General features: G+C 34.0%; 3 protein-coding genes and 1 long non-coding RNA gene across 21 annotated transcripts in view; 3 read left to right on the forward strand and 1 right to left on the reverse strand.

Annotated features, from left to right (window-relative positions):
- Positions 1 to 404, reverse strand: part of LOC127904290 (uncharacterized) — an 86,640-nt gene extending 86,236 nt beyond the window's left edge. The window contains exon 1 of the long non-coding RNA XR_008057305.1: positions 263 to 404. This is a non-coding gene — a long non-coding RNA (uncharacterized LOC127904290). The remainder of the gene's footprint in view (positions 1 to 262) is intronic.
- LOC18104927 (patatin-like protein 2) overlaps positions 1 to 2,586 on the forward strand; it is a 65,494-nt gene extending 62,908 nt beyond the window's left edge. For 2 of the 5 annotated variants that reach the window (XM_052447066.1, XM_052447064.1), the window contains 6 exons: positions 761 to 942; positions 1,066 to 1,252; positions 1,365 to 1,526; positions 1,617 to 1,919; positions 2,037 to 2,209; positions 2,302 to 2,586. In XM_052447066.1, coding sequence (XP_052303026.1) covers positions 761 to 942; positions 1,066 to 1,252; positions 1,365 to 1,526; positions 1,617 to 1,919; positions 2,037 to 2,209; positions 2,302 to 2,380 — 1,086 coding nt within the window. In that variant the 3' untranslated portion in view covers positions 2,381 to 2,586. Of the gene's footprint in view, positions 1 to 192; positions 367 to 760; positions 943 to 1,065; positions 1,253 to 1,364; positions 1,527 to 1,616; positions 1,920 to 2,036; positions 2,210 to 2,301 lie in introns of those variants that run through there. The other 3 variants (XM_052447065.1, XM_052447063.1, XM_006374920.3) reach the window with 3 other exon arrangements.
- Positions 2,587 to 8,918: 6,332 nt separating this feature from the next.
- Positions 8,919 to 15,572, forward strand: LOC18104933 (uncharacterized). Of its 9 annotated transcripts, XM_024585257.2 has the most exons (10): positions 8,919 to 9,867; positions 10,188 to 11,345; positions 11,505 to 12,653; positions 12,792 to 12,833; positions 13,343 to 13,419; positions 14,029 to 14,113; positions 14,243 to 14,326; positions 14,421 to 14,522; positions 14,608 to 14,706; positions 15,029 to 15,572. In XM_024585257.2, the coding sequence occupies exons 1-10, from the start codon at positions 9,133 to 9,135 to the stop codon at positions 15,155 to 15,157; spliced, it is 3,660 nt and encodes a 1,219-aa protein (XP_024441025.1). In that variant the 5' UTR covers positions 8,919 to 9,132; the 3' UTR covers positions 15,158 to 15,572. The 9 variants fall into 9 exon arrangements, 2 of the variants coding, with proteins under 2 accessions (XP_024441025.1, XP_024441026.1); XR_002977817.2 differs by lacking the exons at positions 14,421 to 14,522; positions 14,608 to 14,706; positions 15,029 to 15,572 and adding an exon at positions 13,818 to 13,918 and having other exon boundaries at positions 14,243 to 14,258; XR_008057295.1 differs by lacking the exons at positions 14,421 to 14,522; positions 14,608 to 14,706; positions 15,029 to 15,572 and adding an exon at positions 13,841 to 13,918 and having other exon boundaries at positions 14,243 to 14,258.
- A 707-nt stretch (positions 15,573 to 16,279) lies between these two features.
- On the forward strand, positions 16,280 to 18,848 carry LOC18104934 (probable inactive heme oxygenase 2, chloroplastic). 6 transcript variants are annotated; one of them, XM_024584424.2, is made up of 5 exons: positions 16,280 to 16,891; positions 16,994 to 17,217; positions 17,650 to 17,757; positions 17,863 to 17,984; positions 18,294 to 18,848. In XM_024584424.2, the coding sequence occupies exons 1-4, from the start codon at positions 16,333 to 16,335 to the stop codon at positions 17,953 to 17,955; spliced, it is 984 nt and encodes a 327-aa protein (XP_024440192.2). In that variant the 5' UTR covers positions 16,280 to 16,332; the 3' UTR covers positions 17,956 to 17,984; positions 18,294 to 18,848. The 6 variants fall into 6 exon arrangements, with proteins under 6 accessions (XP_024440192.2, XP_024440194.2, XP_024440196.2 ...); XM_024584426.2 differs by having other exon boundaries at positions 18,392 to 18,848; XM_024584428.2 differs by having other exon boundaries at positions 18,488 to 18,848.
- The last annotated feature ends 4,464 nt before the right edge of the window (positions 18,849 to 23,312 follow it).

Here is a 23,312-nt window from a genome sequence, read left to right on the forward strand (position 1 = left end):
ACTTTATTGAAAATTCCATGCTTCATGAAGCACAGAAGTCTATAAATACCTCCACACTCCCTTTGGGATATTACAAGTTTCAAAACTTAATTAGATTTCAGCACTGCTATATACATCTCCCAAGGCTCTCAGAAAGTTTAAGCTAAACACCTCTAGCTCTTCCGCTTCTAGGCTCTCGATCAGTACTATTACCTAGCAATGCCTTTGAATTCATCCTCAATCTCTCATATCGAGACTTTAAGTTTAAGATCACCCATTCAACCCCCAACTTTTGGAAACCAAATCACTGTTCTTAGCATCGATGGAGGTGGAATAAGAGGAATCATACCAGGAACTATCCTTGCCTTTTTAGAGTCCGAGCTTCAGGTAGTCTAGAAATCGGTCTCTTTAAGGACGTATTGTTGCATGTCAAGTAGACCTGCAAGATCATCCATTTTTTTATGCGTGTGCTAGCTCATGATGATAATATATAAAATAGAGTAGAATAAGAAACTACAGGGAACGATTCCTTGGTCCACTTGAGGTCTTGCTGGCAGCCTTTGCCCACCTTCCACCGTTCCGAGGCTGTTTGTTTTGTAGTTTTATGCTTTTGCTTTTGCCTTTTTATTAATAGTTTCATCAAAAGAATACATCACACTTGCATGCAGGATAATAGTTTATTTATATCGGTATATAATTGTAATGTCTCTTTCCAGGTATAAAATAATCCGTAATTTCATCTCCCATCACTGACTAGTATGTTTTGCTATTCAAATTGTAGAAGCTGGATGGTGCAGACGCAAGACTTGCAGACTACTTTGATGTGATTTCAGGCACCAGCACTGGTGGCCTCGTGACTGCTATGCTAGCTGCCCCTAATGAGCAAAACCGCCCTTTATTTTCCGCCAAAGACATTATTGACTTCTACCTTGAAAACTGCCCTAAAATCTTTCCCCAGGACGGGTAATAATCCCAGATATGAATGCCATAACAAAGAGTTAAATATAGTATATCAAGTACTGCTTTAAAACTATTTTTTTTTCCTCATTCAAATGTCTAGATACTAACTGTATACTCTGGCAATAGGTCTCCATTCGCCTCTGCCGGAAAACTGATCACGAGTTTGAGAGGACCAAAATACGATGGCAAATTTCTGCATAGCATTGCCAAGGAAAAAATGGGAGATAAACGCCTGCACCAGACCATGACAAACATTGTGATCCCAACTTTTGACATCAAGCGCCTTCAGCCAACAATCTTTTCAAGCTATCAGGTTCGTTATATATACAAACACAACTCTTAAAATTCTATGTGTTACTTGAGAAAAGAATCGTTTCACACTGCAAAATATATGTCCTTACAAGACGTACCGCTTTATTCTTTAGGTGAAGAATGACCCATCCATGGATGCCCTTTTATCTGATATATGCATCGGGACTTCAGCTGCCCCAACTTACTTCCCTGCCCATTATTTTGAAACCAAGGGCCCGTCAGGCAAAGTCAGAGAGTTCAATCTGATTGATGGTGGTGTGGCTGCAAATAATCCAGTATGTTCATCATTTATCTTCAGCTCTTGAACTTGCATAACTCGTAACATATTGATGAATCCTATCATTAATTTCCTTTTGAATTTACAGACTTTAGTTGCCGTGAGCGAAGTTTCCAAGGAAATCACTCGGAAGAATCCTGACTTCTTCCCCACAGCGCCTATGGATTATGGTCGATTCCTAGTCCTGTCCTTGGGGACTGGTACAGCAAAATCTGAAGAAAAGTATGATGCAGATGAAGCGGCCAAGTGGGGTATCTTGGGATGGTTGACAAGTGACAATTCTACTCCATTAGTGGATGTGTTTACAGAAGCTAGTGGCGACATGGTTGATCTTCATGTTTCCACTGTTTTCCAAGCCCTCCACTCTGAGGAAAATTATCTTCGAATTCAGGTATATATCACGCTCATGTGGTTATTCAAGATATCAAATTATATTCTCCCACGAAGTAATTAAAACTAAAAACTAGAAAACGAAGAACCCTGACTATAAGATGTGTGTGAAATGCAGGATGACACGCTGACCGGAACACTTTCGTCCATGGATGTTGCCACGAAAGAGAATTTGGAGAATCTTGTGAAAGTGGGTGAGAAATTGTTGAAAAAACCAGTATCAAGGGTGGATTTAGGCACTGGAATCTTTACACCAACTGATAAGATGACAAATGAAGAGGCTCTCATAAAGTATATATCTGCTCAAGTCTATATATATTATAGTGATTTCTATGGCATCTTATTTCATCTTGCTGATTTTTTTTTTTTGTTTGACTGTGTAGGATGGCTAAATTACTGTCAAGGGAGAAGCATCTTCGTGATTCTAGGTCACCAGTTGGAAAAGTTGCTACTTCCAAGTGAATATGATTCGTACACTAGATTATCCAGAAAATCAATTAGACGCAAATTAATAGATTTGAATAAAGATGCCATGCACACACATGGTATCCTTTGTTTTTTACAGTTACAACACATGTATAAAATGTAATAAAGATGTCATGAATGCTGTTAGCTAGCCTGTTACACTTTCAAAAATATATTTGTTAATTTGCTCATCTTTTTTATAATTTGTTAAGCTTTTGATCGTCTTGCCTTATATTCTTACTTACAGCCCTTTAAATTTTGTAAATAGATATGAATAATAATAAGTTGATGGCTGGATCTGGAGAACCAATGATGACTTTCTCCTCATTATAAATATACAAAGATTAAAATAATATTCTCGCTAATATATGTATAATATTATATCTGCTAACAAGGAACTTCCTCGGTATGGCATGAAGAAAATGAAAGAAAAGGTAGAAGGCCTAACTCCATTGTCACAAGCTTTTGACAAGCTATCCATGAATACTCTTTGTATCAAGTGTTGAGAGGGGCTCCATCCCGGATTTAAAAAAAAAATCCAAAAAAATATTGGATATGCTGGCTATCTTGATGTTATTTTTTCGTGTGACTTGTTCCGCCCCCGTCCCGGGTTCGACCCTCTATGTGCACGCCTGTCACCCCCGCGGTGCCTTACCTGTTCCTGGGCTTGCAGGATGTCCAGTGGGCCGTGGGGAATAGTCGTGGTGCGCGTAAGCTGACCCGGACACCCCACGTAAATCAAAAAAAAAAATTGTTAACAATAACAAAAAAGATTGAAAAAATTTAAAGATGAGTATAGATCAGGATATCCAATCATATAAAATGAGACATTTACCCGATTGTATTTACTGAATTTATTTATCTAAATCAATAAAAAATAATAGAAATAGAAATATGAATGAAATTGATTGAATAAACTCACACCCTAAAAAATATAACACATGGTCAAACATATAAGAAATAATATTTTAAAATGAATATTTTTATTTTGAAAAATAAAATTCATTTGTATAAAACAAAAAAAAATATAGATAAATGAGAATAACATCTTCAAAAATCAAACATAAACAAAACAATTTAAAAAAAAACTTTTATCTAAAAAGGCATGCAAAACATGTGATTTAAGTCATGAGACTAAGATAAACTCATAAAAAAAATCAAAGATAATTACAAAATTAATATTTTAAAAAACAACTAATGCAAAACGATAAGATCGTCAAAGAAAATGAGCAAAAAAAAAATATCGAACGATATTAACTTTTCAAACTCATGACCTGGGTCATTAAATCGAAAGTGCTACAAATAAAAAAAAAATATGAAACTGAATCCCTAATAAATCAAATGTTAAAAGATGAAACAAAAAAAAATTAATTATGCAAAAAAATCTAAGAAAAATTTTTAATTAAAAGAATGAGCGTGAAAATTAAAAAAAAAATAGAAGATAAATAAAAATTTTCAATTAAAAAGTTAAATTAAATTAAAAAATATCTTAATAAAAAATACAAATAAAAAAATATCAAGTAGATCAGATGTGGGTTGTTAACTACCGAGTTGTTGTTCTTTATTAAGCTCTCTCTCTTGAAATACAGAATTTTGAGTGATATACAGAATTTTGTCGAGCTTAATATAAATAACCCACTTGTTTTCAGATGTCGGTTGTTAGCTAACGTGTTGTTAGAAAAATATCTTAAATATCTTACATTGACCTTCGTTGTTGTTGTTTATTGATCTCTTTCTCTTTTTATTGGTGACGGTTGGAAATAACAAAAGAAAAATATTAAAAATAATTAAAACATAATATTAAAGAAACATCTTATATTATTCTCCAACACACCGTGAAAGTTCTTTGAACTTGAAACTTACACAGACTTATGTTACTTGTGAGATTCGAACTCGTGACCGCTTGGTCATCAAGACTCTGACACCATGTCAAAGAACCAGTTCAACCCAAAAACTTAAGTTGGAGATTTCAAGATATGATTTATATTATTCTCCAACACAAAATTTTATCTATCATAAAAATTTTAATTTAAAATATAATTACTGGATGTTTTTTCTTTAAATAATTTATTAAAATACAAGTTAAATATTTTTATTTATATTAGTTCTAGATTTAAAATAAAATAAAAATTCTAAACTAAATAAAAAAAATAGCTAAGAAAAATAAATCTTTTAATTGAATAAAAAATAAAATTCTTAAAAAAAATATATATAAAAAAAAATCTCCACCATCTGTCAGCAAACAAGATAAGAATTAAATTTTTTATAGAAAAATAACCATTGCCCGCCATCTATTAACTTATCCTCCTTTTCTTTCTATCCGAACACGTGTATTAATTTTAGTACTTGCCAGTTTCGTGAGATCTTTCCATCCAAACACATGTTTTAATTAACACTTAGAACCGGTTTTGATAACGAGGTTGCGTTAGTGTTTTGTTTAAAATGCAAATATAATCTGTTTGGTAACTAAAAAAACATATTTTATTGTGTATGGATCTCATGTTTTTTCGCGTCCGAGACGCAGGAAAGGAAGAAGCAGCATTTTGCTGCTTTGTGGACACTGTTCACGCTAAATTTAATTAGCATGAACAGTGTAGCACACACTGTTCAAGAGTGAATTGCACTGTTCACATGAACAGTGCAATCCACTTGCACTGTTCGCACACTTTTTTTTTTTTAACATTTAAAAAGAAATTAGTTTTAGAGTAAATTAAATTCATTCGCACTATGATGTGAACAATATTTTTTTTCCTGAAAAACTAGTATATAGTGAATTAAATTCACTCGCACTATAATATCAATTTTATACCTGGTAATATTTTATCTAATTTTATTACACGCTCAAAATATTATGAAAACTGTAGTTCTTATTGGATAAATTTTGTACGTAATGGAATTATAAATAGTTTAATGGAATAATAAAAAAATATTTTATATAAAGTATTATTTATTTCATGATGTAATAGGAGTAATTAATTCTACAATATTTAAATTTAAAACCATCAATATTAATATATATTTTTTAAAATTATTTTATAACCTTAATTTCAAAATCATTCTTAACCAAACACATTAAACTACTTTTTATTCAACCTCAATTTCAACCACAGTTTTAACCAAACACCTATTTTTTCAAACCAACCACAACTAAAAGTATTTTTTTTAAAACAATTTTTTTCAAACCACAACCACAACAGCTATCGCAATACCAAACACACTCTTAGCATATGATTCACATGTTACCCGTTGCTTTATCCAACGTAACTCGCCAATTTCAAATTGTTTTAGGTTCTAGTCATTTCAAATCTTTAATTTAAGATTATTTATTTAAGATATAAGTAAAATATCGTGAGGTTGTGGCTACCGACGATCAGCCATGTAATTTTCAAAGAAAGATTGATCAAATCAAAGTTACCACCCAAGTCCAAGTTTTTACATAGATCTGGTGTATATTTCTAACGACTCCAATTACTCCATTCTATATTATTTTTATTAGAAAATAATATAAATTATATATTGAATCTTTAATAATTAATAATTTAAATTTTTAATATATTTTTAAATAAAAAAAACATTTTAAATTACTATTATCGTAATCTCAAACAAGCCATTAACAAGATAACTTTCAATCTAATTCATAAACAAACCTAATTTGGATCACAATTAATTAATTTTTTATAAAAAATTCACATCTGTTACTTTAAAAATTACTTACAGTCTCATAAAATCGGTGACAGCCATAAATTGCAAATTTCTCCTTCCATCCTCCCGAAATAAAAAATATATGTCTTACGCTAGATCTCTTTATCATTCCTTACACAATGGAGATCGGCCTTCTGCAAGAGAATCATTGCCATGGCATGAAAACCAACAAACAAAAATCTGGTCATGCGGGTTGTAATTAAAAAAAAATGCACGTACAATTACATGGATTTGGCTCCCCCTCAAAATTAGATATAGCATAATTTATCATATTAAATAAATTTAAATTTTTAATTTTGAAATCGAAAATCAATATTATAATCAAAAAATTTTGAAAACAAAAGCGAGTTCTACATACCCAATACAAATTAACGAAGAAAATTCATATGATAGTATTAATAGATAGACCTAAATGATTAGAAAAAATTAGTGAGTATATTTCAAGAATATCAAATTAATTATTTTTTTAATGTTTTTTATAATTTTATTGTACTGATATAAAAAATAAAAAAAATATACTCGTAAAAAGCATTTTACGCCACAAAAATTACAATAAAACAGGTTAAATTAAAAGTCCATGAGGTCAGGATTGGATTTGAGCTTTATGTGGTGGCGTTAGGAGCAATTTTACAGCTGAAAAAGGCAAGTCTTTAATTTTCCATACAAGGATGGTAATTACAGCCTACAGAGGAATCTTAATCATCATGATACAACTACGTACTTTGTGTCTCCTTGTCGACATCCTGTACATATTTTTAGAAAATCTCCAGAGCAGCGTCCAGAAGCTGATCGGTACCAACCTAAAAACCCAAGGATTGTTGGAGACAAGTACTTCTCTTTCAACCATTTTCTGGCAGCATGCTGTCTGCGTCCCTGTTGATGCAGTCTTGCTGTTTTCTACAGTAACAATGGTTGTCGGAACTCAAATCTTAAGAGTAAACATTGTGGCTACACCAACTATATATACCGTCAAGCTAGGCTTCTCCCTGAATTCCCTCTTGGTTGTTTCTCTATTTTTAGCTATAACCTGCTATGTATATAAAGTTATAAACCCTCGTTACAGAGACATCTCCTGCATATTCTTTTACAGAGACATCTCCTGCATATTCTTTTAAGCCTAAAAGATAGCACCCCTTTTGCCTCTCTTTCTCGACTGAACAACAACTCCTCAACGTGCCGAAAACATAAACGATTTCAAAATTCAACCACGTAGGGAAAATACTATATGGTGTCCTTTGTTTGCAGCATTTTAATTGCTAATTCAAAATGGCAAGAGTAAGACACACAACGAAGCTAGCTAGCTAGTTGGATAGGATGAGGTCCTTGATTTCCCATCAAGTTCTTCCAATTCTTCGAAATTGGAGACGATTCGAGAAGGGAGTGTTGAAGATTATGAGGACGAGAATAGTGATGATTAACATTTTCTTTTGCCCTTTTCCTGTTAGAATTTCTGAAGAGGGTACGCAATAGAATTTTATAGAGTTATCTTAACTTAATAATTTAAGTTATTAAATGAGGTTATAAAATATAATTCAAGTTATTAACTTCAATCTAACATCTATATTTTTATTTATAAATAATATATATCCGGACTAGAATGAAAAGTTAAAATCATAAATATTAAATTTGATTTAAAATAAATATCATTGTAGAATAGATCTTTTTGACTCGATTAAATAAAAAAAAATTACAAAATCATATCGTTATGGATTTTAAAGAAATAAAACAATATTAACCCCGTATAATATTAGTTAAAGCCGGTTTAATTAATATGAATAAAATATAAAGCAACACATCAACTACTCTTCCAGGAAAAACAAAATCTACTTTGTTTACTTTCTTGGTGTTTTCTTTCTTTTGGTGGATGTGAAACTAAATGGGCCAAAGCAAAGAAAGGGCGCGAGAGCATGACCTTGCTGGCGAGGGAGCCACTGGACATTAAAACAGGGAGGAAGATGTGGAAAACCTTCATGAGCCAGGAGACCATGACCGATGCTGACTCTCAAGCCTCTTCTATGATTTTATTTCCATTTTTTACAGTGTTAATAATTTATTTCCTCATTGCCAATTACTTTTAAGCTTTAATTAAGTTATAATCACAATTTCCAATCACATAAGGTCCATATAATATCCACATCTGATCTACTTGTTAAAACAATACAAACATTTAAAAAATTAATTTAAAACAAAAAAAATCAAGTTTTTTTATGTTGCACAATACCTTACTCCTTGAATACACGCACGTGGATTTTCTTAATGAAAGATGTTAATTATCTATAGATTTATTATCCCGAGTCTAAAATTCTGTGTGTCCCTTCGGTGAGTTCTTGCACAATAGCCGAGTGAACTACATAGCCCAGCCCAGTATAAAGATGGACTCTAAAATTAAGGGAAAAAACAGTCAGAAGTCCAAAAATATTTGGACCGAAACCTACGTGACTTCGGTTCGGAAAAGAATCTGAACTATACAATGATCAAAGGCAACCACTCTTTATTAAAAAAGAGCTTTGTTTTTTTTTTTTTTCTATCATATTCAGTTCAACTAAATAATTAATACAGATGAGATTTTATATCTTAAATTTCTAGGAGTAGTCTACAACTAAATTATTGAGTTAATATTATTTTATTAAAATAATAATGTTTTTTTAGTGTTGGTTTGAATGGAGTTTAGTCATGTTAATCAAATTATTAATAATTTAATCAGATTAATCTAATTTTATTATGTGAATATTTATTATAATTTAACTAAAAAATTAGCTCGAGTAATGAATTTCTTATATTAACCTATCGGGCTGGCCGGGTTTAACGTTCCTTGTTATTTTTTATTATTTATTTATTTTGGTATTGAGTTGAAGAAGGTGCGCATCTCCTCTGAAAAATTCCCATATTCACAGAAAGACTTCTGAATTCTCATTACCGCCTCCCGCCTTCCTCTCCTCCTCCGAGAAAAAAGCTCATACTCTGCTCTCAACATTTCACCGAAAAATAGACCAACAAAAGACTCGGTGTCAAAAAAAAAAAATTCAAATTTTGTTTCGGAATAAATTATGCTCCGTCACTGTTGCAGAAATCGAAGCTACCTCCGTCTTCCTCTCCCTCGCTCTTTCTCCTCTTGTAAAAACCCTATCGAGCCGCCAAACAATCTCAAGAGTTCCCATTATATCCTTCATAAACCACCAATACTCCACCAGAATCACCTTATTAATTCCACCGCAACCAGCACCGCCTCCTCTCTTTCTCGTAACTCCGTACTCGCTCTCTCCGCCACTCTCGTCTCCGCCGTACTCGCATCCCTCGCTTATAATAATCTCAAGTCCACAAACCCTGATCCTAACGGTAGTAGAGATTACAATCCTCTGTACGCTGCAATTGAGCAGAAGATTTCGAAGTCAAATGAATCTCTTAGAAGAATCTTTTATCACGCGAGGAAAACAGGCGTTGCCGCGTCTGTTTTATGGCAATCGCTAAGCTCTGTGCTCTCTTCTGCGAATCATGAGGTGAGGGTTGGATTTGAGCTTCGTGTGGCGGCTTTGTTGGCTGATATTGCGGCGGCAAATGCGGCACGCAGGGCGGCTTTGGTTGAGGCTGGTGGTGGTGCGGTGGTGGATTGGTTGTTGGAGACGGTTGCGGTAGGTGGAGACGGGTCTGGTTCCCAGGCTGAGGCGGCTAGGGCCTTAGCGTATTTGATTGCGGATCCTAATGTGTCCGCTGATGTTCTAGGGAGGCCTCATGCTGTGCCTTATTTGTTGCGGTTTATATTTTCGTGCCAGCCGAAGAAGAGCGTGAGTGTTTTTCTTTGAATTGTGGTATCGGTAACTGATTAAAGAGTGATTAGTGTTCAAATATGTTACTTGTTGAATAAGTTTGTAATTTATTGTCATCTGTGATTGATTAGTTGTGCTTTCGAATTTGAAGTCTATGAATGATATCTAAAGAATAGTAAATAAGGCTTTAAAGATTGATTTTTGTGTCAATCTTACCTCATTGTTTCATCTGGTTGTGTTTGTGTGCAAGTTTATTTGTGTTTTTGTTATTGGGATGTGTACTCATTCTAAGTGTTGTTTTTTTTACCAACTGATATATTCCTTTTTTGTGGGAGCAGCAATCGAGACGTAGTTCATTCGATATCTCTGATTCCTTGAAAGGTAGGAGCATGCTTGTGGCTGCAATCATGGATATTGTCACATCCAACTGTGAGAGTTTAGAAAAGGTTTCTTTTAAGCCATCCTTGCCAGGAAATGCAGAAATGAGGGACATTGCTGCAGCCATTGAAGTTGTTGAGGAAGGTGGTTTACAGATGGACAATGGGGGTGAAAATGAAGATGATGACGATGGTGGGAGAGGAATGAAAGGTATTGGAATTAAAATACTTGAAGGTACAACGGTTTTAGGTCTTTCAAGGACTAGTGGGCTTGTGGATTTGGAGAATTCTGATGCTGGTCATGTTGAATCATTTAGCCATACTCCTAAAACGGTTGCCTTGTTGCATAAGCATGACCGTTTACTAGCAAAAGAAAATCTGTCTTCTGCTGTTGTTCCTGGACTCTGGGATGATCTGCAGTGTCAGCATGTTGCTGTGCCCTTTGCAGCATGGGCATTGGCCAATTGGGCAATGGCATCTGAGATAAATAGATATCATATTCAAGAACTGGATCGAGATGGACAAGCTGTTATGACTGCTTTAATGGCACCTGAGAGATCTGTTAAATGGCATGGGAGCTTGGTGGCCCAGTTGCTGTTGAAGGATCGTAATCTTCCCTTGAATGATTCTGTTTCTGATTGGAGTTCCAGTCTTCTGGCTACTATTTCACAGGCAAGCAAAAATGATGACATCCCTTTGGTTCAGATGGCTTTGTCTGCTTTTTTGCTTTCTGTTGAGAGAAGTCCAGATGCAAGGAAGATAGTGATGGAGAAAGGTCTTCAGCTTATGAGAGACACAGCTAAGAAGACAACAAAACACAAGCAGGTACAAGAAGCATTAGCAAAGGCATTGGAGTTACTTTCAACCGGTGATGTTCACTTATCTCTTGAAGATAGTCAGAAGTGGTCTGGCATTCTGCTACTTTGGGTTTTTGCAAAAGTTTCCTCCAGTGCTACCCGATCTTCTGCTATAAAAATTCTCTCTTGCATTTTTGAAGAACATGGACCATCTACCCTTCCAATTTCTCAAGGCTGGTTAGCTATTTTGCTAAATGAAGTTTTAGTTTCAAGCAAGGCGTCATTTGAAGGAGGAACTCAACCTAAAGGGGACAAAGTGAAGGTAAGGAGATGCTCTTTTCCCCCTACTTTCATCGAATCTAATAGAAGTTGAATTTCTCTGTTTGAATTGAACCTTTTTTCTCGTGTCTTGTAGAATGTTTTTATTTTTATTTTACCATGTTTGTGCATTGGTATTTATAAAGCTAATGAACTTTTGCAGACTCAAATTGATCAGTCCAACATTCTTTTTGCTACACAGACTGCTAACCAGTTGGCAGGTGCAGTTGTGAATCTAGCTAGGAATCAGCTAGGAACAGACATTGATTCCTTTGATACTTTACCTCTGGCAGATCTTCTTTCCATGGAACCTTTTATAGGACCACTTAAGAACATAAAGAAAGACGCACCTAAATCTAAGGCAGCAGATTCTGCTTTGGCAACTCTTAAGGGGATCAAAGCACTGACTGAACTTTGTGCCAAGGATTCTTTATGTCAAGAAAAAATATCTGAATTCGGTGTTTTGTGTTTGGTTAGGCGCTTTCTGTTGAGTGATGATTATGAGAAGCTTGCTGCAATGGAAGCTTATGATGCTTCTAGGGCCCCTGAGTCACAAGAACGGGGTGCGAATACTGCTGGCGAGTCATCTAATGCAAATGGTAATGATCCTTCTAGTGTTCGAGTTCCACCTACAGCTCACATTCGAAAGCATGCAGCTAGACTCTTGAATATTATTTCACTACTTCCAAAAGTCCAAAAGGTTATCCTAGCAGACAAGGCTTGGTATGAATGGCTTGAAGATTGTGCTAATGGGAGGATTGCAGGTTGTAGTAACCTTAAGATACGAAGTTATGCTAGGGCAACACTCTTAAATGTGTTGTGCAACCAGTATACTGGTAGCGAATCAACTAATAGCAATGCTAGTGAGACTGAAGCTGGAAATGGAAGAGGTGATTGTGCTCGTTATGGCGATATGATATTTTTGATTAATCCAGATTTGCCACACTGGAAGTATTGTGAAAAAATAGATAGCATGACGATTCAAAAAAATAAGTCGTCTTCAATTGAGGATTCTATCGCCAGCGATGGTTCAACTGGAACCAGTGCTTCAGATGCTCATAATAGGTCATATGATTGCAATGATTCGCCGAAGGACTCTGATTCAAATGTTCCAGAGATAGATGTTGTCTTTGTCCATGGTTTGCGTGGTGGGCCTTATAAAACTTGGCGAATATCTGAGGACAAACTTTCATCGAAGTCTGGCTTGGTTGAGAAGATTGATGAGGAAGCGGGGAAGTTAGGGACATTTTGGCCTGGTGAATGGCTTTCAGCGGACTTTCCTCAAGCTCGTCTTTTTACCCTCAAATACAAGGTTTGTTTTAACTTCAATACTTGCGTGAGAAGTGCTTGATTTACAAAGAATGATATTCATTCTTTTAAGCCTCTATACTGGTTTTGTCTCTATCACAAGCCTCATCAATGTCTGTCTACTGTTTGAATGACAATGCAGACAAATCTCACTCAATGGTCCGGAGCTAGCCTGCCTCTTCAGGTTTGTAATTTTTTGGTTGATATTGTGGTAGGATTGGTGCTTGACTTCATGTTGGGGCTTGCTGTTTTTTCATTTTGGGGAGTTTAATTATCAACAATTAAAAAATATGAATTAAACTACCCTGGCAAATGATTGTGACTAGTCTATTGATGGTTTTAAAATGATGCAGGTCAAACTTTTAATTTTGGGAACTTTTTAATTTTTTGCAATTCAATCATCTTGTTTACTTAAAGTAGTAGATTTGACAAGTTTAGTGGGCGATACATAAGACTGAGGGTTTACATGCATATCAAGGTTAATGCTTGCATTGCTCATAGACATTTGAATTTCCCAAATGAGATAGATTTTTTTTTTCTAAAAGTTGGTCTGATTTTTTTATTCATTACTTGAGTGATCATATGGTATCATTATTCTCTTCTATGTTAGTGACAAATTGTTTGCTGTAAACACCATTTCCTTTCTGCTTTAGCATGCTACATCGGTATTCATGTTCTGATTATAACTTGCAGGAAGTCAGCTCCAAGCTGTTAGAGCAGCTTTTGGATGCTGGCATTGGAAATCGTCCTGTTGTATTTGTGACTCACAGGTAAGCTTTATCATTCATGTAATGTATTACTTGTATTCTCTGTTATTGGAACCAGTGATGCCGATCTTGCTATTGTTATAATTTGCAGCTGTTATGATATGACTTTATTTTGTTGATTGTGGGTATTTGCCCGCAGGCTTTTTGAGTGCACACGTAAAAGTATATTTTGCAGCAATAAATGGCATGCTGGAACTGCTATGAATATCGTTGAGAGGACTAGTGTTATTTGAAATAGATATTTTCTTGAAAACCATTGATATAATGCGATGTGTCAGTATAAACTTGGGTCTTCAACCATTGTATTCTTCTGACACGTAATAAACATCAAGGACGTGGAATTTGGACCCATTGTGGTTTCATGTCTTACTGTAATCCTTATTCTATGTCTGCATGCACAGCATGCTGTGATGCATTGATACAGGTTGTAATAAATGAACTCAGATAGCTCACTTTTGCAATTGAAAATGACACGGGACTTTCAAAGAAACATGGTTTCCAAGTTTGTTAGTTCACTTCAGAATTCCACATCCATGTGGCTGGGCTGGTCTTTCAGATTTATACTGCTTACTCAGAGCATCCTCTTGTTAAGTAATTGTTCACTGCTTGCAGCATGGGAGGCCTGCTCGTCAAACAGATGCTGCATAGAGCCAAGTCAGAAAATATTCATAATCTTGTGAACAACACTGCTGGACTTGTAAGTTTTTGATAGATGTTACTTTAAGTTGTAATTATCAAAATTACTAGCAATTTGTTTTCTTTCATTAACTTGATCAGGTCGGGCCCTCAAGGAGTTTAATGTGGTGTTTTTTTTTCCTGATTTCAGGTGTTTTACAGCTGTCCCCATTTTGGCAGCAAACTGGCAGACATGCCTTGGAGAATGGGGCTTGTGCTTCGTCCTGCTCCAACTGTCTGTACACAACTCAGCACATATTGTTGGTTCACATACTAAATTTGTTATTGTTCATCAATTGACTGATAAATTTTGATTTGCTTGTTCATAGATAGGGGAGCTAAGAAGTGGTTCTCCAAGACTTGTAGAACTTAATGATTTTATCCGCCAGCTTCATAAGAAAGGACTGGTTGAAGTCGTCAGTTTCTGTGAGGTAATAAATCTGTACTTCTCTTTCTTGTTTGATACTTGTGCTCTCCTTGTGTAGAGCGTGATGGATTGCTGGCACTGATTTGCAGACCAAGGTAACTCCCATTGTTGAAGGATATGGGGGATGGGCCTGGAGGATGGAAATTGTGCCTATCGAATCAGCTTACCCTGGATTTGGTGAACTTGTTGTAAGTGCTACTGTTTAAACTTTTCTTTTTTGCTGTTTCATCTTTATACCTTTTAAGATGGTGGATGAATTTATTGGATTTTATGACTTCTGGAAGGGTAGGGGTTGGGTTCACCAAATCATTGCATAATTTTTATTTTTTTTTCTGACTGCATGCTTGGAGGCTTGAATGCTTCCATACTCCTCAGAGTCTTACTATTTTTTGTTTCTCAAAGTTTTTGACACCGGCTTTTTCAGAGACCAAAGCATGATGTGAACATGTTATACGTATTGGATTTCTGTAGAATTTTGCATTTGACTCTTTTTCCAATATACCGAAACAGGTTCTAGACTCGACCGATCATATAAATTCATGCAAGCCAGTGTGCCGCACTGATCCTTCGTATATCGAGACATTAAATTTTTTACAGAAGATGAAAGCCCATTATTCAGGAAGAGATGTTTCACCGTGAAATTGTTGTCAATAGCTACACTAAATCTCGAACTGTTAAGCTGTGGGAAACAAATTTTGAGCTTGAACAGAGACCATTTCCAACCTCGTTGGGCTGGGATTCGAATTCTAACTTTAATAGCCTTGTAGACTGGATAAGATGAAGCTTGCGGGCCTCACAGGATGAAGCTTCCAGATGTTAAATTTGCCCTCAAACCATCATCACAAGGAAGTTATTTTTACTTGTAATTTTTAACTCCCTATTTTTTAACGAATTGTACATCAATTTTGTACATCATACATGTCTTCCCCATTCATCTGTAAATACACTATTCATGCATCTGTAAATAAACCATACATTGAATCATGGTGTATGTAAATACTTTTGAGAGGAAGAAAAGAAACATACTGAGAAATTGAGAACAGCTTTTATTCCCCTTCCTGTGTCTGACTTCTTGCATATTTTGATCTTCCATGGGATGTATTAATGGAAAAATTATTACATGTGTATTCTCTTTTTATGTAAACATGATTCCTGTTTTTACGAGAGTGTAGCACCGACTGTTTTTACGAGAGTGTAATGAATAATATCCATCTGAAATATGAGTATACAAGCAAAGTGAGAAGAAGCATGGTTATGAAACCTATATGGGTTTCATGGGTTAATTCAGTCCTTGATTTAAGTTAGGTTTCACAATTAATAAAAAGGAGAGTATATCTCCATAAATAAAATGATGTTGTTTTAATATTTTTTAAATATTAATTTAGGGTTAATTATAGGTTTATTTTTTTGTTTGATGTTGTTTTTTAAAACGTGTTTTTTAAAATTTTAAATTTTTTTATTTAAAATTATATTTTTAATACTTTAGATCGTTTTTATGCTAATGTTAATAATTATTTTTAAAAATAAAAAATATATATTATTTTAATATATTTATAAATAAAAAAACATTTTAAATTCTCAAAAAGGTTACCGTGGCAGGAAGTGAAATTGAAATATACCAGCTGTAAGGTTTTTATTGGAGATGATTACAAGGCTGTATCAGGTAAAAGAAAAAAGTCGAAGCCCATTAGATAATATGGTCTGAATATATTTATTTACGGGCTTTTAGCCCACTAAGCAAACGATAAACCTCATCATCGTTTTAGCACTAGCACAGAGGGGAGGGGAGGGGAGGCGAGGTTTAAGGTTTAACCATGGCCTTGTTATCCTTGACAGCGTCGTGTAAACCACCATCAATGGAGCCTCTTGTCCATTCTTCTTCTTTTATTTCATTACTATTTCCATCTCAGTTAAAGTTCCCAAACCCAATAAAAAACAAGAACCACAAGATAATAACGTGTTGCTCCAATTCAAATTCTTCTTTACCAACAACAGCAACACCAAGTGTGGGCCCGCCCGTGATGAAGAAGAGAAAAAGGTATAGGAAGCCATATCCAGGAGAGAACAAAGGGATTACTGAAGAGATGAGATTTGTTGCCATGAAGCTCCGTAATATCAAAGGCAAACACACCCACAAGACTGTTAAGAGTGATGATGATGATGATGACAGCTGCCAAGATTCAGAAAACGATAGCGTATCTGAGAAAGAAGAAGAGGGAAATGGTGATGGTGATGGTGATGGTGATGGTGATGGTGATGGTGATGGTGATATTTGGATTCCCGGTATGGAAGGGTTTGTTAAGTATCTAGTTGACAGCAAGCTTGTTTTCGACACTCTTGAGCGGATTGTTGATAAATCTGAAGATGTTTCTTGTGAGTTCTTCTTCTTGTGGCTGAATTTCTTAGAGAATCTAACAAAAATCTTGTGGGAAATTTTGAAAGAATCTTTACTAAGATTTGTTTTTCCGATTGCAGATACCTATTTTAGAAAAACTGGGTTGGAAAGATCGGAGGGTCTTGCAAAGGACCTCGAGTGGTTTAGTCAACGGAATATAGAGATTCCTGAGCCTAGTACTCCAGGAACTTCTTATGTCAAGTATTTGGAGGAGCTTGCAGAGGATAATGCCCCACTGTTCCTTTCCCATTTCTACAACATATATTTCTCACATATTGCAGGCGGTCAGGTGATATCTAGAAAGGTCTGTGTATTTGTGTGTTTGTTTATACAACAATTCCTGCTCAGGATGTAGAAACAATTTCTACATTCCGGCCTTTTAACCTTTGAAATACCATATTGAATTGCTTTGAGGTATGGTTAATCTGTGCCATCGTAACAAGGTCATCTTATGTGCAAATTTTAAAAATCTTGAACCAAGTAGGATATGATGGCTGCCAATTATGATTGTATCATGGACTTTCTTTCTAAGTCAAGCTAGCTCTTTCTTTCGTGTGATGAAGTGAAAAAAGTTCCACTTAAACCTTGTGCCATCTTCTAGCTGGTGTTGTCGAAACAGAATCAGTTCTATGGATGAGCTAAAGAAAAAGGGTCCGATTAAAACCTGGGCCCATCTTTAGTGGTTTTCCAAAATCAAATCAATCATTAATCATGTTGTTTTGATTTATAATTTCAGGTTTCTGACAAGATACTGCAAGGAAGAGAGCTGGAGTTCTACAGATGGGATGGAGATGCCCAGGAATTGTTGAAGGGTGTGCGTGAGAAGCTCAACATGCTTGGAGAGGTTAATAACTTGAGATCATCACCAAGCATCCATTGAATTACATTTTCTTTTCTTTGACATTTCTTGATACCTATCCACTGTATGTTTGTAATGCTATGAAAACAGCACTGGACACGAGACGAGAAAAATAAATGCTTAAAGGAAGCGGCAAAGTCATTCAGATATTTGGGGCAGATAGTCCGGCTGATCATCTTGTAATGCAGCTTTGAAAGCATGTTTGTGGTAAGGTGGTACCTTTTTTTTCATTTTTCTTCTTGATTAATCCGATGCTTCCCTTTTCCTCATAGTTGCTTGTGTACTTGTGGTATAACTGCCTTTGAATCAGTTCATTCCACCTATTCATTTAATTTTGAAATGTGAAAACTTATTCCATAATCTAAAAACATGTTTTAATATTAAATGATCATCCCTGAACAGGCATGTCTGAAACCAGCACACCTACTATCTTGTTTTTATTTCTCTAGACAGGAATTTTGTTTTGTCTAGTTTAATCTGAGTTTCATGTTTTGTTTCCCCTTCTCTTTGATTCTCATCAGTTGTAAAGAATGCCTGCTTTTCTTATGGTTGTTGCCAAATAGCATTGTTTCTGTTGTGGACCAACTCAATGTTTATCCCTAAGGTGGTCAACTTACAGAAACAAGATTCACGTCATTGAGTAAAAGGAGAAGCTTTGTTTTTGCACATGCAACAGCATTAGTATTTGCTTATGATGGAATTGTTTTATCAAAAGGACACACAGCATGGATAGCAACGTTTTCATGGAGTATTTGTACGCTATGGATAGTGGCAGTTAGGGCTTGCATTCAACCCATGGTAAATTGTTTTGGGAAAAGGCGCAGATGGTTACGATTGCATAGGGTTGATTGTGTTATATTACTTCAAGTGCATGTGAGCTTCTGGAGGTTAAAGTTATGGGGTGTGTATATTACAATTAAGCAATAGGAGGATGAATTTTAGCAACTTTGTTTGATATTCTTGTTCTTGTGTGTCTTGGTTTGCATCTCTTGCTTGTCTCTACAGCTCTATTTGATCTTCATCGGCTTAGGCATCTGGAAATCAGGTTTCTTAATAAGACCATTTTTTTTATTTTATTAGATGTTAAATACTTACTAGGCTTATGTTACCATTTTTCATTTCTCTGTTTTTCGAATTTCCATGTTCTCATCGGTAGTCACGATTCACTTGCAGTCAAGCCTGCTCTTCCTCCAATATCCCAATAAACTATTTTATATTGGATTTCTTATCGATTTTGCTGTCAAATCTCCTGCTATTTCATTTGACATATAAGAGAAATACTAGATCAATTTGTCTTGGGCTTACGAAATACTAGGTCAAAATATTGCTATACTGAAGATTACATGATGCATCCGTCGAAGCTCCACAGACAAAATTAGTCATCAGTTAAAGAGAGATGCCAATTTTATCAATCAGCCCGTCCCAATTCGGGCACGCTCATACTTCATCCGAGGATCGTGGCCCGCATGTATGCTCGGGTTGAGCCCGTTGTTTTTGAAAATTCTGCCATCATTTCCGAGGGATTATCTAGACCTCAGGTTCACGCATTAAAGGTAGGATCCTCCATAATCGCTCATCAAATCACCCTTGAAACATGAATTTTGATTGACTCTCGTTTTCCTGGTCGTATGGGGAGTGTGTGAGTTAGCTTAAATTTCACTAATTACTATAAGAAAACCAGTTGACGCCTTCAATATTATTTTCACTTTCCTTTGCAAGGTTTTTTTGCTGGAAAGTATTTTTATTTGGAAAGTGAATTCTGAGAAAATAAATTCTGAAAAAGTGAATTATTTTCTGATGTTTGGTAGTGTAATGGAAAATAAATTGGAAAACATTTCTCAGTGTTTGGTTATGTCATGGAAAATGAGTTGGAAAATAACTTATTAATGTTTTATTTTTTTCAAGTTTATTAAAATAATAAGGAATAAATCTTACAAATTAAAAGGTTGAATGAGAATGAAATTGAAAAAATTATAATTTCATAAATTATCTCAAATAAAATAAATAATAATTAAAATAATAGAGATTAAATCTAACAAATAAAAAAATTAAAAGATGAAGAAATTAAAATAATAATAATTACCATTTCATAAATTATTTCAAATAAAATAAGTAACAATCAAAAGAATAAGGATCAAATTTGATAGATAAAAAATTTCAATTAAAAAATAATAAGAGAAAATCAAATAAGAATTATAAAAATGAGGACCAAAATTAATATAAAAATCAAATTTTAAGAGATGAAATTGAAAAAAAAATATTCAAAACAAAATATATATAACAATCAAAAGTTTGAGGATCAAATTTGATATAATCAACAAATAATATGACATTTTTAAATTTTTCACAACTTCCGAAGAGTGTTTTCTGCCCAAAATAAAAGGAAAACACTTTTCTGGAAACCAAACCAAATTTTTCTTTGACTGGAAAGTGTTTTCCGTTGACCAACTTTTCTAATAACAAACAAACGCGGGAAAGTGGTTTTCAGAAAACCATTTTCTATTAAACAAACTCCCCCTAAGGGTGATTAACTCTCCTTTGTCTGATTATATGTGATTAATTAATTAATTAAGATGAAAACAAATATTCTTTACTGTAAAAAATCGATAAATTATAGAGGCAGAGCCGAACATGTGAAAAAATCTTTGCAACATGTCACAGACAACTCTTAACTCAACTTTTTAATGTTATTGTCGGTTTAAGTCAAGACTTGAGATCAGGAATTAAGAGCACTCTTACCAGTGTTCTTAAAACAATCATCTTCATACGTGGTGCTCTTATCTTAACAAATTTCTTAATATTCACATGTTTAAAGGATACAAAGCACGTTGTTCAATCGGGTCAAGGGATTCATGGGTTGGTGGATTATGATGAAAGTAGCCGCGCTTGCTATGGTGATGATAGGCTTTAATGGATGACATGTAAGTAAGTAACAAGCTAAATCAAAGAAAAAATATTAATTAATCTAGAACAAGGGTACATGATTGTGAAATTTTTTCAAGAGAGTGGAATTTAAAAATTAAAACGAGCGATTTTGTGATTTTTTTGAGGTCTTTTCTAAGTTGGGCAATGATCACTAGTGATTCCGATGTGTGATCTCTAAAAAGAAAGAGAATGATGAAGAGGATGGTTTTAAATAAGGATATAGTTATTGATGACTTCTCATATCCATTATATTTAGAAATAAAGTTGATGATTTTTTAGTTTAAGTAATTTTATCCATTCAACTTAAAATAATACGTATTAAATCAGTATAAAATAGTGAAGATCCCCCATGGGATCTGAAAAAAAAATTTTAGCAAGTATTGGGCTTGGGCTATTAGAGATAAAAGTGGGTCTAAATGCGCTACCCGAACCCAAACATGTTGAGTTCGACCTTGACAATCCGAGTCCACATGGGTGCTGAGATGCTAGGCGTATACCCAGTGCACTGAATAGCACCCATGCATTGGGCGTCCATGCGCCCATGCAAGGAGCATGGGCTCGGGTTACTTGCTCGAGCCCATGTTCTTGGTGCGTAGGCTTGAGCTCCTTGTTCGAGTTCACGTTCCTTAAGTGTTTTTTGGATTATTTTTTTCTTTTTTAGAGGATTTTTTTGGGTTTATTTTGTGGGATTTTTTTAGTTTATTTTATTTTGGATCCATTGGTTATGAAATTGTAAGTAGGTCAATAAATTAGTGTGAGTTTATTAAATTTCATTTAATGAAACAATATTTTTTATATAAAAAAAATATTATTTAAGAAATCTAGAAAAATCTTTGATAAATCTCACCAAAATTATCAAAGTTTGTTCTGCTTAACTTTGTACTTGATTTAAAAATAAAAAGTCATTTGAAACCGTCTTCCAAATAACGTTTCACTAAATGTTTTTTTAAAAAATTATTTAAAATTAATTTTTAAATTTTTTTTATTATTTTAATATACTAATATCAAAAATAAATTTTTAAAAAATAAAAATATATATTATTATAATATATTTTTAAATAAAAATTATTCTCGATCACTAACTAGTAACTAATAAGCCTCATCTTATATGAAATCTGGGATTGACCCATCCAAGTCAAACCACCGACCGAGCCGAGTGCGAAAGGTATGAACACAGGATCGTGGGGTGCAGGTGCACGTAGTTGGTAAGCAGAGATATGAATTTTCAAATATATTAACAAAGGAGCTCATGGTTAATTAATATATATTATTGAATAGCCAATGAATACCTTGACTTTTCTCCCAAAAGATCTAATGTTCGAATCTCTCATTTATAATAAAAATAAATAAATTATCAAAGAAGAATATGTGTAAAAAAATGGGCTATTTTATTAGTAAAATAATATTCTAAGTTTATTTAATAATTAACTTTGTAATAGACGGTGATATCTATGGTGTATGAAAACAAATATTAATGCTTTGGAAAGTAAATCATAATAATAAATAAATAAATAACATAAAAGATAAATTAATACCAAAATAGATGAATTTTCAAGAAGAGAATAAAGTGATTTGTGTATTAGGTTATAAGTTGGTTAGGTTAATTCGAATTAATTTGTTTTAAATCTTTTTAAAAAATGTTAAAACTATATTGTTTTGAAAAAAAAAAACTTAAAATCAAACTAAATCTTGATTAAGTCACAAATTAATTTAATAAATTAACTATATTAACTTTAAATTTTTTTAAAAAAACTCAAAAATCAGATCTGAAATAACTGTTGGAGAAATAAAATATTAGAATCTGGTTAGGATATTGATATAAATATACGGTTTATAACCATCGAAGATGCAATATTTAGTGTTTGTGGTATTATTATGTAAAATATTTTTAAATTTTTATTTATTTATAAAATCAACATATTAAAACTATAAAAAATACTTTTAAAAAAATATTAACATGATATTAACAAGGCAAAACTACCGTAGTCACCGGGATATTTCTATACGTGCACGAGAGGACAAGAATTGGTATAGACGTACGGTTACCGGCTACCGAGGATGCAATATTTAATTGGTACAACAATTAATAATCAGCTTTGTGAAGTCAAACCTGTCATGTCATATGTATATGACAGGTTAGAACATGATGTCCGTACATTCAGAGAAGCCTACCAGACGCGTTTTCTTTTTCCTCGAAAAGACTTAGAGCCAAAAGAGCCCTTACTTTATGGCTTAAAATCATGTATGGTCCCCCACTTTTCACATTTTGTGAAACCAGGCTCTATACTTTAAACCAGCTCAAATCAATCCTCCGTCTAATCATATCATAACGCTACGTACTGACTATTTAATTAGCATTACAGTACTTAGAAGGATAGGTATCACATGAATGAGAAAAAAACTCTATTAATTATATTAACCATTGAGTCACTGTATCAATCTAAGTTTATTATTTTTATTAAAACGATATTGTTGTAGTTTATGACACGTAGATAGATGTTAAAGTAGAATTTACCAAGCGAAGCAGAATTATGTTTCCTTGAACGATTTAGAATCTACTATAAATAAATATCAAGTAACCTAATTTCAATATATTAAAAAATAAAATCTCTTCG

The sequence above is a fragment of the Populus trichocarpa genome, chromosome 14 (assembly GCF_000002775.5).
Source record: "Populus trichocarpa isolate Nisqually-1 chromosome 14, P.trichocarpa_v4.1, whole genome shotgun sequence".
NCBI lineage: Eukaryota > Viridiplantae > Streptophyta > Magnoliopsida > Malpighiales > Salicaceae > Populus > Populus trichocarpa.

Bases quoted from the DNA above. Each gene is read 5' to 3' on its own strand.
- LOC18104933 (XM_024585257.2), top strand. From the start codon at position 9,133: ATGCTCCGTCACTGTTGCAGAAATCGAAGCTACCTCCGTCTTCCTCTC. The intron at 12,654-12,791 runs GTTTGTTTTAAC...ATGACAATGCAG, and splicing joins TTTTTACCCTCAAATACAAG to ACAAATCTCACTCAATGGTC. The intron at 14,707-15,028 runs GTAAGTGCTACT...ATACCGAAACAG, and splicing joins CTGGATTTGGTGAACTTGTT to GTTCTAGACTCGACCGATCA.
- LOC18104934 (XM_024584424.2), top strand. From the start codon at position 16,333: ATGGCCTTGTTATCCTTGACAGCGTCGTGTAAACCACCATCAATGGAG. The intron at 16,892-16,993 runs GTGAGTTCTTCT...TTCCGATTGCAG, and splicing joins TAAATCTGAAGATGTTTCTT to ATACCTATTTTAGAAAAACT. The intron at 17,758-17,862 runs GTTAATAACTTG...CTATGAAAACAG, and splicing joins AGCTCAACATGCTTGGAGAG to CACTGGACACGAGACGAGAA.